Genomic DNA, 17,533 nt, shown 5'->3' on the forward strand with positions numbered 1-17,533 from the left:
CTGGGAGAGGTGACAGGCAGGTGAGAAGAACAAGTAAGAGGTCAAAGTGGGGAATAGAGGAAGTGGGAGGGGAGAGAAGGAAAACACTGTAAATTGGAGAAATTGATGCTCATGCCATCAGGTTGGAGATTTCCCAGACAGAATATGAGTTGCTGCTCTTCCAGTCTGAGATGGCCTCATTGTGGCAGAACAGGAGACCATGGATGGATGTGTCAGAATGGGAATGGTAACAGGAATTAAAATCCCTCTTTCTGCGGATGGATCTAAAGTGCTCGACCCTCCTCTCCGAGCCTCTTCGCAGAGGGAGCAATTGAAGGCTTAACTTCACAGCCCATTGGTAAATCAGTTTATTACCATCACAGGTACTGAGCCGCAGTGAAAAACTTTGTTATGCCTCTCACTCATACACATCATTCACCATGTGAGTAGTAAAGGGAATGCAATAACAAGGTGAGAATAAAGTGTAACGGCTACAAAAGAAGTGCAGTGCAGATTGTGAGGCCAGGAGTCCATCTTTTAAGTGTGTTCAAGAGTCTGATAATAGTGGGACAGAAGCTGTCCTCGAGCCTGGCAGTACAGGTGTCCCCCGCTTTTCAAATGTTCGTTTTATGACACCTCGCTGCTACTTTAGTTACCTGTTTTCGCTAACAGAAGGTGTTCCACTGTTATGAAAAAAGGCAGCGCGCGCCCTGAGCAGCCAAGCTCCTCCCCCGGAACTGCATTCTAGCCAGCATTGCTTAAACACATTGCTGTGAGCATCTGTGCTTTATGGCGATTTATTTTGTGCATCCATTAGCAGGATGAGTTCTAAGGTATCGGAAAAGCCTAAAAGAGCTAGTAAGGATGTTACGCTTAGGAAAGACTAGACATAATTAAGTGTTTCGATCATGGTGAACGAAGCAAGGACATTGTCCACGCGTTGAATTTGCCTGCATCCACCATTTGCACTATTTACACGCAGAGAGAAAGAATCTTGAAAACTGCCAACGGTCGATTCTGCTCGTAGCAAAGTAGTCTCTTTCAGTTGGCATCCAACAATGGATAAAATGGAAAGTCTGTTGCTTGAGTGGATTGATGGGTGTACAAAGCGTGGTGTTCCGTTAATTTATCTTATACTTAAGGAGAAATCAGTCAAGCTGAAACAGAAAGCACTGGATGATGGTGATGAAAGTGTTATGAAAGTGGAATTTAAAGGTAGTCATGGGTGGTTTGATTGGTTTCTGAGGCGAGGGCAGCTTCATAGTTTAAAGTTTACTGGAGAGTCCTTCAGCTGATACCGAAGCTGCCGAAAAGTTCCCAGCAGAACTGAAGAAAATAATTACAGAAGATGTTTATTCATATAAGCAAGTGTTTAACTGTGACGAAACTGCAATTTATTTGAAAAAATTGCCAAGCATGACATTTATTTCGATAGAAGAAACTGACAGATGAAGAGCTGATGCAATTGCAAGAGGAAAGGATAACAATCGAAACTGAACGCAGTACTGAAGTCATCCAGGAACTGAACGTGAAGCGTGAGATTTTTTGCTGCGATGGACAACGCTGCAATGATTGCAGAAAAGTATGACTTTAATTTTGAAAGGGTACGTAGGTTTAGGGCATATTTGCAGGATGGCTTGAGTGCTTCCAAAGAACTGTATGATAGAAAAATGCTCGAGGCTAAGCAGTAAAGCATACCGTCGTTTTTCAAGCCTTCCACATCACCCACAGCAGACGATGACATCGAAGCAGGCAGACATAGAAGACGTTAGTGACCTGCCTGCCCTGATGGAAACCGATGATGAGGAGATGACACCCCAGTCTCCTGTACCTCCCACCACCCCAACCAACCCTCAGCCTAACACACCATCATCACTGTGCACGCTGTCTTCCTGATTCCAGCAAGTAAAACTACACTGTACATACATTATTTCTACTTTATAAGGCTGTGTATTTTTATGTGTTATTTGGTATGATTTGGCAGCTTCATAGCTTAAAGTTACTGGAGAGAGTACCTCCGATAGGCTAGTAGCGCTATGTAGTGAGATTATACGCTACGTAGTGAGATTTTTGCTACGCTAGACAGTGCTGCAATGATTGCAGAAAAGTATTTCTATTTTATATAGGCTGTGTATTTATCATATAATTCCTGCTTTTACTATATGTTACTGTTATTTTAGGTTTTATGTGTTACTTGGCATGATTTTGTAGGTTTTTTTAGGTCTGGGAACGCTCACAAATTTTTCCCATCTTAATAAATGGTAATTGCTTCTTCACTTTACGACATTCCGGCTTACAGGAACGCTCTACCTCCGGATAGCAGGGGAAACCTGTACGTGCTTTCAGACTTGTACATCTTCTGCCTGATGGGAGATGGGAGAAGAGGTGGTGGGTAGGGTCTTTGATTACCCTGGCTGCTTGACTGACGCAGTGAGAAGAATAGACAGAGTGGAGGCTAGTTCTTTTGATGTGCACAACTCTCTGCAGTCACAGACAGAGCAGCTGCCATATCCAAGCCCTCGTGCATCCAGACCGAATGCCTTCTTCGGTGCATTGATTAAAAATTAGTGAGGACCAAAGGGGACATGCCAAATTTCTTCAGTCTCCTGAAGAAGTTGAGGTGTTGGTGTACCAGGTCCACCACACGGATAAGGCTGGAACCAATGAGCTTCTTACTCGGGGTCAGAGGAAAATGGCCCCACTTCACAGTCAGTGGATAAGAGGTGCTATGTGAGTCACAGACACAGCTGCATAGGGCGATCCCATACCACACATTTTTAAGTTGGGTTACAGCCTCCAGGGCCACCTGCCTTTTCGTGCAGCCCAGTGGAGTCCACCTTCCATGTCTAAATGTAACTTGAAAGGCCGCAGCCCCTGTACTTGACCCTGGAGAGGGTCCAGAGTAGATTTACGAGAATGATCCCAGGAATGAAAGGGTTAATTATGGGGAGCCAGTGATGACTCTGGGCCTGTACCCACTGGAGTTTAAATGAGCAAGGGGGGAAATCTCATTGACACCTATCGAATATTGAAAGGCCTAGTTAGACCGACATGGACAGGATACTTTCTATAGTGAGGGAGTCCAGGATGAGAAGGCGTAGCCTTAGAAGGGTGTTCCTTTAGAACAGAGATGAGGAGGAATTTGTTTAGCCAGAGGGTGGTGAATCTGTGGAATTCATAGCCACAGACAGTTGTGGAGGCCATGTCAGTGGTTTTTTAACGTGGAGGCTGACAGGATCTTGATTAGTAAAGGTGTGAAAGATTAAAGGAAGAAGGAAAGGGAAGAGGGTTGAAAAGGAAAACATATCAGCAATGACTGAATGCTGGAATAGACTCAATGGGCTGAGTGGTCTAAATCTGCTCCTATGTCTTATGGTCTTACGTTCTGGTTGTATGATATCTGGGCTCCTGGTATGGAGGGGAGGAAGGGGAGAAGTGTGAGTTGGTTGAGGAACTTCCATTATTTACTCAGGGAGGTCTTTCATAGGGCAAGGCCTTTCATAGGGCAAGGCAGAGAGGGCAAGGCCTTTCATAGGGCAAGGCAGAGAGGGCAAAGCCTTTCATAGGGCAAGGCAGAGAGGGCAAAGCCTTTCATAGGGCAAGGCAGAGAGGGCAAGGCCTTTCATAGGGCAAGGCAGAGGGGGCAAAGCCTTTCATAGGGCAAGGCAGAGAGGGCAAAGCCTTTCATAGGGCGAGGGGGAAAAGCCTTTCATAGGGCAAGGCACAGGGGGCAAAGCCTTTCATAGGGCAAGGCAGAGAGGGCAAAGCCTTTCATAGGGCAAGGCAGAGGGGGCAAAGCCTTTCATAGGGCAAGGCAGAGAGGGCAAAGCCTTTCATAGGGCAAGGCAGAGAGGGCAAGGCCTTTCATAGGGCAAGGCAGAGGGGGCAAAGCCTTTCATAGGGCAAGGCAGAGAGGGCAAAGCCTTTCATAGGGCAAGGCAGAGAGGGCAAGGCCTTTCATAGGGCAAGGCAGAGGGGGCAAAGCCTTTCATAGGGCAAGGCAGAGAGGGCAAGGCCTTTCATAGGGCAAGGCAGAGAGGGCAAAGCCTTTCATAGGGCAAGGCAGAGAGGGCAAGGCCTTTCATAGGGCAAGGCAGAGGGGGCAAAGCCTTTCATAGGGCAAGGCAGAGGGGGCAAGGCCTTTCATAGGGCAAGGCAGAGAGCTGTCTGTGTGAGGCTGGAGTGCATCCTGGAAGGCGCGGGTCACATTAAAGCTAAAATTGTTGTTAGCATAGTAAGTAAGTAAATGAAAATATGAAAAGGATGGAGGGGAATGGAAACAATTCATGCAAAGAGATATCATAGAATTTATGGGCTGAATGGCTCTTTTCTCTGCAGTAATCGCGGTCATGCCTCACATGAAGAAAGCACTATGCTCAAACAGCAATTTAATATTAACAAACAAGCTATCTTACCTCAAAAGATCCTGTCGTATTCGTCCAAGTTGGTGCTAATCGCCTGACATAACAAGAAACCACTATTGATTATCCAGTTTAAATAACAAGCGGTCATCCTCACTTCCAAAAACCAAACATTAGCCAAGCAAAAGGTTACATGTCACAAGCAGATGATCCTGTAAAGCTAGTGAGAGCAAACAGCCCTGACCAACACACCAGCTTCTATATATTGGCGTACAAATCTGTCATTCCAGCATTACAAAAGCTGACCTCAGGGTAAGAGCAGAATTAGGCCATTTGGACCATCAAGTCTGCTCTGCCATTCAATCATGATTATATACACACACACACACACACACACACACACACACACACACACACACACACACACACACACACACACACACCACCCCCCACCAGGCTGGAGGAACGCAGCAGGTCAGGTGGCACCCGTGGAAGGGAATAAACAATTGATGTTTCGGCCGAGTCTTTTCATCAGGACTGAGAAATTAACTAGTTCAAGGTGATGTAAATTGCCAGCCGTTATAACAAGAATGATTATTAATACCTCGTTAGAATATTGTTTCATCATTAGGTCCCAAAATGTCAACTGCTTATTTCCTCTCCATAGATGCTGCCTGACCTGCAGAGTTCCTCCAGCATCTTGTATGCATAGCTCTGCATTTCCAGCATCTGCAGAATCTCTTGTAGTTATTCAATCGTGGGTGCTTTTTTCCTCAACCACATAACCCTAACCCCCTAACTAATCGAGAACCTTTCAACCTCTGCCTCACAAAGAGAAAGCACGATGGCTTGGCCTCCCTGGCAATGGATTCCACCCTCTAGAGGGCTGAAGAAATTCCCCTCAGCTTAGTTTTGAAGATCCAGGGCCCTCGGATGTCTGGAAGTGTCTGATGGAGAACAGAGCACCTCTGCGGTGTGGCCATGGTTGCAACATAGGGAACCCAGCAGCTAGTGAGAGCTCACACACAGCAATAAGACTGCAAACAGACAGTCCGTGAATAAGTACCCAAGGAAACAGGCGAAGCCTCAAGTGTTGCTGAATCTTCTACATCCATTTCTAAGGAAATATAGTTCCTGGCTTTAACATCTTACAGTCATAGAGCACGACAGCACAGAAACAGGCCATTTGGCCCATCTAGTCCATGCCAAACTGTTATTCTTCCTAGTCCCATCAACCCACACCCAGATCATAGTCCTCCAGACCCCTCCCATCCATGCACTTACCTAAATTTTTTCTAAATATTGAGATCAAACCCAAAACCACCACTTCCGCTGGCAGCTCATTCCACTCTCACCACCCTCTGAGTGAAGAGGTTCTCCCTCACATTCCCCTTAATCATTTCACCTTTCACCATGACCTTAACTTCTAACTGTACCCAACCCCGAGTAGAAAATGCCTACTTGCATTAACCCTATCTATACCTATTATAATTTTGTATACCTCTATCAAATTTCCCCTTATTCTTCTACACTCCAGGGAATAAAGTCATAACCTATTTAACCTTTCCCTATAACTCAAGTTCCAACAACGTCCTTGTGAATTTTCTATGTGCTCTTTCAACCTGCAGGTAGGTGACAAGGGTAACACATGCAACACTGCAGCACACTCTCAACACACGGACAACACTCAAAGTGTGGACGAGGAACGCCAGCACAGTGCTCCAGAATTGGTTTGAAGGTGTTTCCTTCGGAATTATAGATGTCATGGCATGATTTCCACTAGGCCACAGCTAATAAGATTCACTACAAATACCAAGTTCACACAGGACATAAGCATGCAGTACCTTGGCATTCTGGACCCAGAAGTATTCCCCTGTAAAACAAAGATCAAGGCCATAAGATATAGGGGCAAAGTAAGGCCATTCAGCCCATCAAACTACTCTACCATTCAATCATGGCTGATTGCTTGCAACCCCATTCTCCTGCTCTCTCACCCTTACCAATCAACAACTGAACAACCTCAGTCTTGAATACACCCAATGACTTGCCTTTCACAGCCCCTGAACAGATTCACCACCCTCCAACACAGATGGGTGGGCATGACCTGAGGGCATGGAGAGAGGCCACTACTTGTGATAGAACACCTCGGTTCTTTCTGTTGCTTTAATACCAAAAACAGAAAATGCTGGAAACACTCAGCAGGTCAGGCAGCACCTGTGTTCTGGCCCAGGTCCTTTCAGTTGACACCATTGTAATATTTTTGTTACTTCCAGCAACAGGTGAGGCTTTGGTCTGCGCTTTACTACTGAATCTCCCTTGGTCTCGAACGAACAGAGTAGATGTACCACAAGCGAAGGAGGTAGGGAGCATGTGAAGAGAGTCAGGGCGGAGAGACGGAGGGATGGGCTGAGCAGAGCTCAGAATCACAGAGGATGAGCGGGACTGGATTGGTGGGAGGGGAGGTGTGGACAGACGGAGTGGATAATCTGAAAGCAACAAAGAGCAGAGGCAGATTCCCATTCCCTGCAAGAAGCCACACCTGTGGGCATACACAGAGACTGTTCAGGACCACTTGAAGAAGCAAGACTCCCCCTCAATGTTTTAAATACCAGACAAGCTTGACTGGAAGATAAATTTCAACTGCAGACAGATTACCTTCGTATATTCGAGCCATAGAACACTATAGCACAGAAATAGGCCCTTTGGCCCATCAAGTCTGCGTCAAATTGTTACTCTGCTGACTCCCTTTGACCTGCACCTAGACCATAGTCCTCCATACTCCTCCCATTCCTGTACTTATCCAGAATTGCACCTTCCTCACAGTGAAGAAATTCCCCCTCAGGTTCCACTGAAATATTTCAGCTTTCTCCCGTAAACTATGACCTCTAGTTCACCCAACCTCAGCAGGAGAAGTCTGTTTGTGTTTACTCTCTCGCACTCATACACATCTCCCACAAGCAGCAAGGTACTTGCCCCAGGACTGCCAAAACTGCTAATCCTGAATTTGGTTGTCACCATGTTAACAGTGGAATTTAATCTGGAAGAAGCAGCACAGTGAAACAGCTGGTGGAGCTGCTACCACCGAGTGCCAGCGGTCTGGGTTCAGTCCTGACCTCCGGAGCTATCCTGTGTGGAGTATGTGTGTTCTCTCTAACCTTGTGTGTTTCCTCCATGTGCTCCTACATCCAAAAGACGTGTGGGACGGTAGATTAATGAGCCACTGTAAATTGCCCCTCATTTGTAGGCCGAGTGGTAGAACTGTTGTGGAAGTGTGGGGAATAGGTTTGATGGGAAACTGCTGGTGGGATGGGATAGCATTGATTTGATGGGCCAAATGACTTTGCCAATCATAAACACAGAATCAGTGCTATAGAATCTGGAGTACCGATATCGACTGAAGGATAACTATCAGTCTGGGTACAATAGAAAAGAGGCCACCTTTATTCGCCATATATAGGTTTCCCCCCCTATTCGAAGGCAGAGCGTTCCTATGAAATGGTTCGTAAGCCGGAATGTCGTAAAGTGAAGAAGCAATTACCTTTGATTTATATGGGAAAAATTTGTGAGTGTTCACAGACCCAAAAAATAACCTACCAAATCATGCCAAATAACACATAAAACCTAAAATAGCAGTAACATAGAGTAAAAGCAGGAATTATCTGATACACAGCCTATATAATGTAGGTACACAACACTGGAAGAACTCAGCAGGCCAGGCAGCATCCGTGAGAAAAGAGTAGCCAAAGTTTTGGGCCGAGACCCTTCATCAGGAATGGGGGGGGGGGGGGGGAAGAGAGGGCGGAAGCCCAGTAATAGAGATGGGGAGGGGGAAGGGCTGGAGGCGCCAGGTGGAAAAACAATCAGAGGAAAGATAAAGGAGGAGGGGGAGGGGATAAGCATGAAAGAACCGTAGAGATAAAGAAGCAGAAAGTTGAAAGGGGAGAGAGGCAGAGAGAGACCTGGGATAGGGGAAGGGGGAAGGGGAGGGAATTACCGGAAATTGGAGAATTCAATGTTCATACCACCAGGCTGGAGGCTACCCAGACGGTAGATGAGGTGTTGCTCCTCCAACCTGAGTTTGGCCTCATCATGGCAGTAGAGGAGGCCATGTATGGACATATCTAGATGGGAATGAGAGGCAGAGTTGAAGTGGGTGACAACCGGGAGGTCCTGTCTATTGTGACAGACGGAGCGGAGGCGCTCGACGAAGCGGTCCCTCAATCTTGTGTCGGGTCTCGCCGATGTAGAGGAGGCCGCACCGGGAGCACCGGATGCAATAGACGACTCCAGCAGACTCGCAGGTGAAGTGTTGCCTCACCTGGAAGGACTGTCTGGGCCCAGAATGGTGGTAAGGGGGGAGCTGTGGGGACAGGTGTAGCATTTGCGCTTACAGGGATGAGTGCCAGGTGGGAGTTCTGTGAGGAAGGATGTGTGGACCAGGTAGTCGCGGAGGGAACGATCCCTGTAAAAAGCTGAGAGGGGTAGGGAGGGAAAGATGTGCTGGGTGGTGGGGTCCTGTTGAAGGTGGCGGAAGTTGCGGAGGATAATGTGTTGGATCCGGAGGCTGGTGGGGTGGTAGGTGAGGACAAGGGGAACCCTGTCCCTGTTGTGGTGACGGGAGGATGGGTTAAGGGCTGGAGTGTGGGAAGTGGAGGAGATGCGGGTGAGGGCATCTTGGATGACGCTAGAAGGGAAACCATGATCCTGAAAGAAAGAAGACATTTGAAAAGTCCTGGAACGGAAAGCCTCATCCTGGGAGCAGATGCGGCGGAGACGAAGGAACTGGGAATAGGGAATAGCATTTTTGCATTGGACAGGGTGGGAAGAGGTATAGTGAAGATAGTTATGGGAGCCAGTGGTTTGTTGAAGATGTCAGTGGATAGTCTATCTCCAGAGATGGAGACCGAGAGATCAAGAAAGGGGAGAGAAGTGTCTGAGATGGACCAATTGAATTTAAGGGCTGGGTGAAAGTTAGAAGCAAAGTTGATGAAATTGACGAGCTCAGCTTGGGTGCAGGAAGCAGCACCAATGTAGTCGTCGATGTAGCAGAGGAAAAGTTGGTGAGTGGTGCCAGTATAGATTTGGAGCATAGACTGTTCCACATAACCCACAAAGAGGCAGGCATAGCTGGGGCCCATGCCAGTGCCCATAGCTACACCCTTGATCTAGAGAAATTGGGAAGAACCAAAGGAGAAGTTATTAAGAGTTAGAACAAGCTCTGCCAACCGGAGGAGTGTGGTGGTGCTGGGGAACTGGTGGGGTCTGTTATCCAAAAAGCAGCAGAAGGCTTTGAGGCCTTCTTGATGGGGGATGGAGGTGTATGATGATTGAACATCCATGGTAAAAATGAAGCGGTCGGGGCCGGGGAATTGAAAGTTATTGAAGAGGTGAAGGACATGGGATGTATCCTGGATGTAGGTGGGGAGAGACTGAACTATGGGGGATAAAATGGAGTCCAGATAGGCAGACATAAGTTCAATGGGGCAGGAGCAGGCTGAAACTATGGGTCTGCCGGAACAGTCAGGCTTCTGGATCTTGGGGAGGAGGTAAAACCAAGCGGTGCGGGGTGTGGGAATTATGAGTTTTTTGCCTGCCTCTTTGTGGGTTATGTGGAACAGTCTATGCTCCAAATCTATACTGGCACCACTCCCCAACTTTTCCTCTGCTACATCGACGACTACATTGGTGCTGCTTCCTGCACCCATGCTGAGCTCGTCAATTTCATCAACTTTGCTTCTAACTTTCACCCAGCCCTTAAATTCACTTGGTCCATCTTGGACACTTCTCTCCTTTCTTGATCTCTCGGTCTCCATCTCCGGAGACAGACTATCCACTGACATCTTCTACAAACCCACTGACTCCCATAACTACCTCTTCCCACCCTGTCCAATGCAAAAATGCCATTCCCTATTCCCAGTTCCTTCGTCTCTGCCGCATCTGCTCCCAGGATGAGGCTTTCCGTTCCAGGACTTTTCAAATGTCTTTTCTTTCTTTCAGGATCATGGTTTCCCTTCTAGCGTCATCAAAGATGCCCTCACCCGCATCTCCTCCACTTCCCGCACTCCAGCCCTTAACCCATCCTCCCGTCACCACAACAGGGACAGGGTTCCCCTTGTCCTCACCTACCACCCCACCAGCCTCCGGATCCAACACATTATCCTCCGCAACTTCCGCCACCTTCAACAGGACCCCACCACCCAGCACATCTTTCCCTCCCTACCCCTCTCAGCTTTTTGCAGGGATCATTCCCTCTGCGACTACCTGGTCCACACATCCTTCCTCACAGAACTCCCACCCGGCACTTATCACTATAAGCGCAAATGCCACACCTGTCCCCACAGCTCCCCCCTTACCACCATTCTGGGCCCCAGACAGTCCTTCCAGGTGAGGCAACACTTCACCTGCGAGTCTGCTGGAGTCGTCTATTGCATCCGGTGCTCCCGGTGCGGCCTCCTCTACATCGGCGAGACCCGACACAAGATTGAGGGACCGCTTCGTCGAGCGCCTCCGCTCCGTCTGTCACAATAGACAGGACCTCCCGGTTGTCACCCACTTCAACTCTGCCTCTCATTCCCATCTAGATATGTCCATACATGGCCTCCTCTACTGCCATGATGAGGCCAAACTCAGGTTGGAGGAGCAACACCTCATCTACCGTCTGGGTAGCCTCCAGCCTGGTGGTATCAACATAGAATTCTCCAATTTCCAGTAATTCCCTCCCCTTCCCCCTTCCCCTATCCCAGGTCTCTCTCTGCCTCTCTCCCCTTTCAACTTTCTGCTTCTTTATCTCTACAGTTCTTTCATGCTTATCCCCTCCCCCTCCCTCCTTTATCTTTCCTCTGATTGGTTTTCCACCTGGCGCCTCTAGGCCCTACCCCCTCCCCATCTCTATTACTAGGCTTCCGCCCTCTCTTCCCCCACCATTCCTGATGAAGGGTCTCGGCCCGAAACGTTGGCTACTCTTTTCTCACGGATGCTGCCTGGCCTGCTGAGTTCTCCCAGCTTTGTGTACTTGATCCTTGATCCACAGCATCTGCAGTTGTATTTCTGTGTTTTTTTCTATGTAATGTAGGAATACTTTTCTACAATTATTGCAGCACTCACCGCAGCGAAAATCTCACACAAGCGCTCTCAGCAGCACTCGCGGCAAAAACACACGGCGGAAGCTCTCTTTCCAGTAACCTTTAAGCTATGAAGCTACCAAGTAACACATAAAAATACACAGCCTGTATAAAGTAGAAATAATGTACAGCCAGTGTAGTTTCACTTACTAGAATTGGGAAGACAGCCAGCACACTGATGTTGGTGTGTTAGGCTGAGGCGGAGGTTGGGGTGGTGGGAGGTAGAGGAGACGGGGGTGTCATCTCATTGTCGCCTGTTTCCATCAGGGCAGGCAGGCCACTAACGTCTTCTATGTCTACCTACTTCGATGTCGAAGGTCGAGGTTTGTCATCTGCTGTGGCTGATGTGGAAGTCTTGAAAATATGACAGAATGCTTGACTGCTTAGCCTCGCACATTTTTCTATTGTACAGTTCTTTGTAAGCACTCAAACCATCCTGCAAATATGCCCTAAACCTACGTACCCTTTCAAAATTAAAGTCATACTTTTCTGCAATCATTGCAGTGTTGTCAATCGCAGCAAAAATCTCACGCAGTTGCTTCACGTTCAGTTCCTGGACGACTTCACTTTCGGGCTGTTCGCTACTGCATTCGACTTCAATTGTTATCCTTTCCTCTTCATCTGTCAGTTCTTGGTCAGGGGATGCCAAAACCTCTTCAACAACATCTTTGTCAACTTCCACAAACCATGAGCCAAACTCACTATATCCTTACTTCGTTCACCATGATCGAAATACTTAATTATGTCTAGTTTTACGCTAAGTGTAACACCCTTACACGCTCTTTTAGGCTTTTCCGATACCTTAGAACTCATCCTGCTAATGGATGTACAAAATAAATCGACATAAAGCACAGATGCTCACAGCAATGTATTTAAGCAATGCCAGCTAGAATGCAGTTCCGGGTGAGGAGCTTGGCTGCTCGGGGCACGCGCTGCCTTTTTTCATAACAGTGGAACACCTTCTGTTAGCGAAAACAGGTAACTAGTGCAGGTCTTTCGTAACAGCGAGGAGTCAGACAGAACGTTTGAAAACCGGGGAAAACCTGTATATTTACATGTCGTGGTACGCGGATCAGGGTTCAACGGGCAACAAAAGAAACAACTTTCAACCACTACAAAGAATTATATAAAAATAAAATTAGAGACTAAACGTGCATAAATACCAATATCTTTACAATGTAAACAACTTTATATAAAGTGACTTAAAGTGTTTACAGTCCAGAGCCGTGATGAGGGTGGGGTTATCTAGAATGACTGATCAGATTAATTGCCTGGGGGAAGAAATGTTTAAGATGGCATGAGTTTTTGTTTTAATAGTCCTCTAGCACTTTCTGGAAAGGAGCTTTTGGAAAAGCAATTTTCAGGGTGGGTAAGGTCCACAATGATTTTTCCTGCCTGCTTCTTGGTCGTGGATACAAGTCCTGCAGTGATGATGGACTGCAGCCAATGACCTTTTCTACTGACCTGACAGCTCACCGTAACTTTCGTGCATTGTGAGAGGATGCATATTGCAAGAGGAACTCAGCGTGTCAGGCAGCATCTGTGAGGGGAGAACTATAGTCCTTTCCTCCCCGCTGGTACTGCCCATTCTGCTGAGTTCCCACAGCAGGTACACTGTAGCTCCACATTCCAGCATCTGCAGTTCCCTGTGAGTCTTGCCACTTTTACAGTTATTCCTGTCGCAAATTTCCAGAAAGCAAAATAAAGCAATGGAGATGGGGTTTATTGTTCCCTGTTATAATGAGTAACTTACCGTGCTGGGTGTAGATGGGTTTGCTGAAGCAGAGTTCGACATGTCCCAGCATTTGTCATCTTCCCTTGGAAAATGAGAAAAAGGTAACTGAAAATATTCCAATTAATTCACTGCTATGTCAACCAATTCATTTACTGGACATTTAATGGACATCATTTGTTGTAAAAACACAGAGAGTGGTGGGTGCCTGGGGTATCAGTGGTGGAGGCAAATCTGACAGAGTCATTCAGGAGGCTGGTAAGACTCCCCAGTGTTTATGGTTCAAAAGGGTGTTCAGTGAAGACTCAGCTGACCCTTTGCTTGACTCTCTGACATCTATGAAGACTCTCTTAAGGGAATCCTAAGCAATGAAAACATGGCCCTTAACCTTAACAACACAACTTGGAGTTATTCAAGGATGCATGTTTAGCCCACTGCTCTACTCTCTCTTCATCCACGACTGTGTGGCTAGGCACTGCTCAAATGCCAGCTATAAATTTGCCAACAGCACCACCATTGTTGGCAGAATTTCAGATGGTGACAGATCAGCTGGTTGAGTGGCGTCACAACAACAATCTTGCACTCAGTGTCAGTAAGACCAAGGAATTGATTGAGGACTTCAGGAAGGGGAAGCTGAGGAAACACACAGTAGTCCTCATTGGGGGATCAGCAGTAGAAATGGGGAGCAGTTTCAAGTTCCTGGGTGTCAACATCTCTGAAGATCTATCCTAGGATCAACACATTTTTGCAGTTACAAAGAAGGAACAATAGAGGCTATATTTCATTAGGACTTTGAGAATTGGTTTGTCAGTACAGAATGCTCACAGGTGAGCATTCTAACTGGTTGCATCACTGCTTGGTACTAAGGGGCCAATGCACAGGATCTGAAAAAGTTGCAGAAAGTTGTAAACTCACTAGCTCCAGGAACTCTATCCTCCCCAGCATCAAAGACATCACGGTAATATATCAAATAAGCAGCATCCATCATTAAAGACCCCCATCGCTCCTTGCTACCATCAAGGAGATGGTGCAAGAGCCTGAAGACACACACTCAATGTTTCAAGAACAACATCATCCCCTGCACCATCAGATTTCTGAATGGACAATGAACCCACATATACTACCTCACTATTTTTTTTCTGAACTTTTGATTTTGCTATCTTATTGTACTATTTACTGAACTTAATTATACATATATACCTTATAGTAAATCTTTGGTTTTTAATAATATTATCTATTGCAATGTACTGAGATGCAAGACCACAAATTTCATGACATAATAGTAAACCTGAATCTTATTCAGATATTAAAACTATGAGCAAAGTTTTAAATTGTTCAGAATAGCGCTATGACCAAAGTACAATTGCCTATGAATACTTTCACATACTTACTGTTCCGAACTTCTGTTTTGCTTACTTCCTGATACTAATGATAGAACATCGGACTTCTGAATTTATCACGTTTATGATAGAAACAAAGAAAGTAAAAAAGAATTAGTGTTTGTGTATACAAAAATGAAACACAATCTCCAAAATCCAATTTGCACTGATACAATTGTATTTCTATGCTATATTGACTGTCCTGTTGTACATACCGTTTATTATGAATTACTATAAGTTGCACATTCAGACAGAGACAAAACGTAAAGATTGTTACTCATGTATGTGAAGGATGTGTGTAATAAACTCAATTCAATTCAATAATTTTTAAGTCATAAACACGGTACCCGAGGATTCATTGCACCACAATTCCAGATCCTGACAAAACTCTGACAAAACCAGCATTCAGTGTTCCTCAAAGTTTAAAAAATTGATTTTATTTAGAGAGATACAGCACTGTAACAGGCCCATCTGGCCAAATTATACCCACGTGACCAATTAACCTACTAACCGATATGTCTTTGGAGTGTGGGAGGAAACCCACATGCTCACAGGAAGAAAGTACAAATTCCTGTCAGACAGTGGTGGGAAGTTCAAAGTAAATTTATTATCAAAGTATGTACATGTCACTGTAAGATTCACTACCTTAAGATACATTTCCTTGCAGGTATTTACACAAAAATAAAGAAATACAATAGAACTTAGGAAAAACTATACATAGCAATGACTGACAGACAACGTGCAAACAAAGCCAAGTGGTGCAAATAATAAATAATATTGAGGTCATGACTTGGAGAGCTCTTGAAAATGAGGCACAAGTGACTGCATCATTGAGAGGTATGGTAAGAGAATGAGAGGTAACCTTACAGAAGTTTTCAAACTTGTGAGAAGCTTGGATAAGGTCGATGGTTACAGAATTTTCACTAGGGTAGGGAAGGCCAAAACCAGGGAGTCATAGACTTAGGGTGAGAGGGGAAAGATTTAAAAGGGACCTGTGGGGCAATTTTTTCACAGAGAGGGTGGTGAGTGTATGGAACGCGCTGCCAGTGGAAGTGCTTGAGACAGCTACAACAGTATCAGTTCATAAGTACTTGGATAGGAACATGGAAGGATGGACCAAATGCAGTGAATTAGGACTGGGTGGTACCATGGTCAGCATGGACTCGTTAAGCCGTACGGCCAGTATCCATGTTGTATTACTCTATGACTCAAAATTTGTAAGGATGCGTCATCTAAACTTTTACCCAGTGGCCACTTTATCAGGTATATATGTACTGCTGCTCTTTAACGCAAATATCTTATCAGCCAGCCAGTCATGTGGCAGCAACTCAAAGCATTACTGCGTGCAGGCACAGTCAAGAGGTTCAGCTGCTGTTCAGCCCAAGCACTGGAGCGGTTTCAGCATCTCAGAAACCGCTGATCTCCTGGGATTTTCACGCACAACAGACTCTAGTGTCTTATGGGTAAAAACTCCTTGGTAATGAGAGGGGACAAGGGAGAATGGCCAGACTGGTTCAAGCTGACAGGAAGGGGACAGTAACATAAATAACCAGGTGTTACATCAGTGGTGTGCAGAAGACCACAAACATAATAACCACAATAAAGTGGCCACTTTATTAAGTAGCCATGAGTGTATGTTGAAGTCTTTCCCCAGTGCAGTTCCCAGTCCTATTTCCCATCCTTGCCTAACAGGTGCCACCATGATCTAACTCAGGATATATCACTTCATGCATGACTTGCTTATTAAAGAAAGGTACCAATGATCCAATTTCCAGACAATCAAGTGAAATGATTTCACCCTCTCCTTTCCCCACCCCGATGTTTTCTGTAGTCTATGATCTTTGCCTATCATTTCACCAGACAGTGAGAATGGGCTTCCTAAACACAAGAGATTCTGTAGATGCCGTTAACCCAGAGCAACCCACACAGAGTGCTGGAGGAACTCAGTAGGTCAGGCAGCATCTACGGGGATGAATAAACAGTTGACATTTTAGGCTGAGACCCTTCGTCAGGACTGGAAAGGAACAGAGAAGGGCGGCACAGTACAAAGCTTTAAGGTACCAGCAACCCGAGTTCAATTCATGCCGCTGCCTGTAAGGAGTTTGTATGCTCTCCCCATGACTACGTGGGTTTCCTCCCACAGTCCAAAGTCATGCAGGTGGTAGGTTAGCTGGTCATTGTAAATGGTCCTGAGATTAGGTGAGGATTACTTCAGGGGGATATGGCTCAGAGGGCCTACTCCACGCTGCAGCTCAATAAAATAAGAAAGTAGGGGAGGGAAGGAGTACCAGCTGTTTGTTTCTGATATGTCGATATACTTGATACGTTAAGACATTTCATTGAGAAATGGGTTTCCTCCATTTGCCCTGTGAAAATCATTCATCATTTTGAAAACCACAATTGAGTTATATTTTTTAATTTCACACTACAGGTCATGTCCAGGCTTTGGCAGGGTTTTGTCCCGGTGAAGCGTTCATAACTGGAACAGCTCACAGCTCAGGAATGTGGCCGCGACTCGAGATGCCTGCAGCAGCTCGTAGATCCAACCTGCCGGTCTCCCTCAGATACACAGGCTGTACATGAATCAGGATGAGTGATGGCATTGCAAACATTATCTTCACTGGCTCGGACCTCTAATGAATAAAACTATTTTAAAAAATCTATTCTGTAGCTTGCTTTAGGAAACGTGTTTGATTCATAAGCTTCAGATAATAAAATTCAATCCACGTGCATTATATACCTCTGCACCCTCTCTTTGTCTCAAAAACCTCTAGAAATATTCCATAAGATATAGGAGCAGAACTAGGCCATTTGGCCCATCGAGTCTGCTCCGCCATTTCATCATGGCTGATCCAATTTTCCTCTCAGCCCCAATCACCTGCCTTTTTCCCTTTTCCATTCATGCCCTGACCCCAATCGAGAATTATCAACCTCTGCCTTAAATATATATATATAAAGACT

General features: G+C 45.9%; 1 protein-coding gene across 4 annotated transcripts in view; it reads right to left on the bottom strand.

The window, feature by feature from the left end:
• The window catches only part of LOC132400804 (interferon-induced, double-stranded RNA-activated protein kinase-like), a 79,308-nt gene that overhangs the window by 32,022 nt on the left and 29,753 nt on the right, over nucleotides 1-17,533 (bottom strand). For 3 of the 4 annotated variants that reach the window (XM_059982189.1, XM_059982190.1, XM_059982188.1), the window contains 4 exons: nucleotides 14,585-14,640; nucleotides 13,215-13,278; nucleotides 6,185-6,213; nucleotides 4,395-4,437 (listed from right to left, as the gene is read on the bottom strand). In XM_059982189.1, the coding sequence (XP_059838172.1) occupies nucleotides 4,395-4,437; nucleotides 6,185-6,213; nucleotides 13,215-13,278; nucleotides 14,585-14,640 (192 nt within the window). The remainder of the gene's footprint in view (nucleotides 1-4,394; nucleotides 4,438-6,184; nucleotides 6,214-13,214; nucleotides 13,279-14,584; nucleotides 14,641-17,533) is intronic. The other variant, XM_059982191.1, reaches the window with a different exon arrangement.

Source organism: Hypanus sabinus, chromosome 10 (genome assembly GCF_030144855.1).
Source record: "Hypanus sabinus isolate sHypSab1 chromosome 10, sHypSab1.hap1, whole genome shotgun sequence".
NCBI lineage: Eukaryota > Metazoa > Chordata > Chondrichthyes > Myliobatiformes > Dasyatidae > Hypanus > Hypanus sabinus.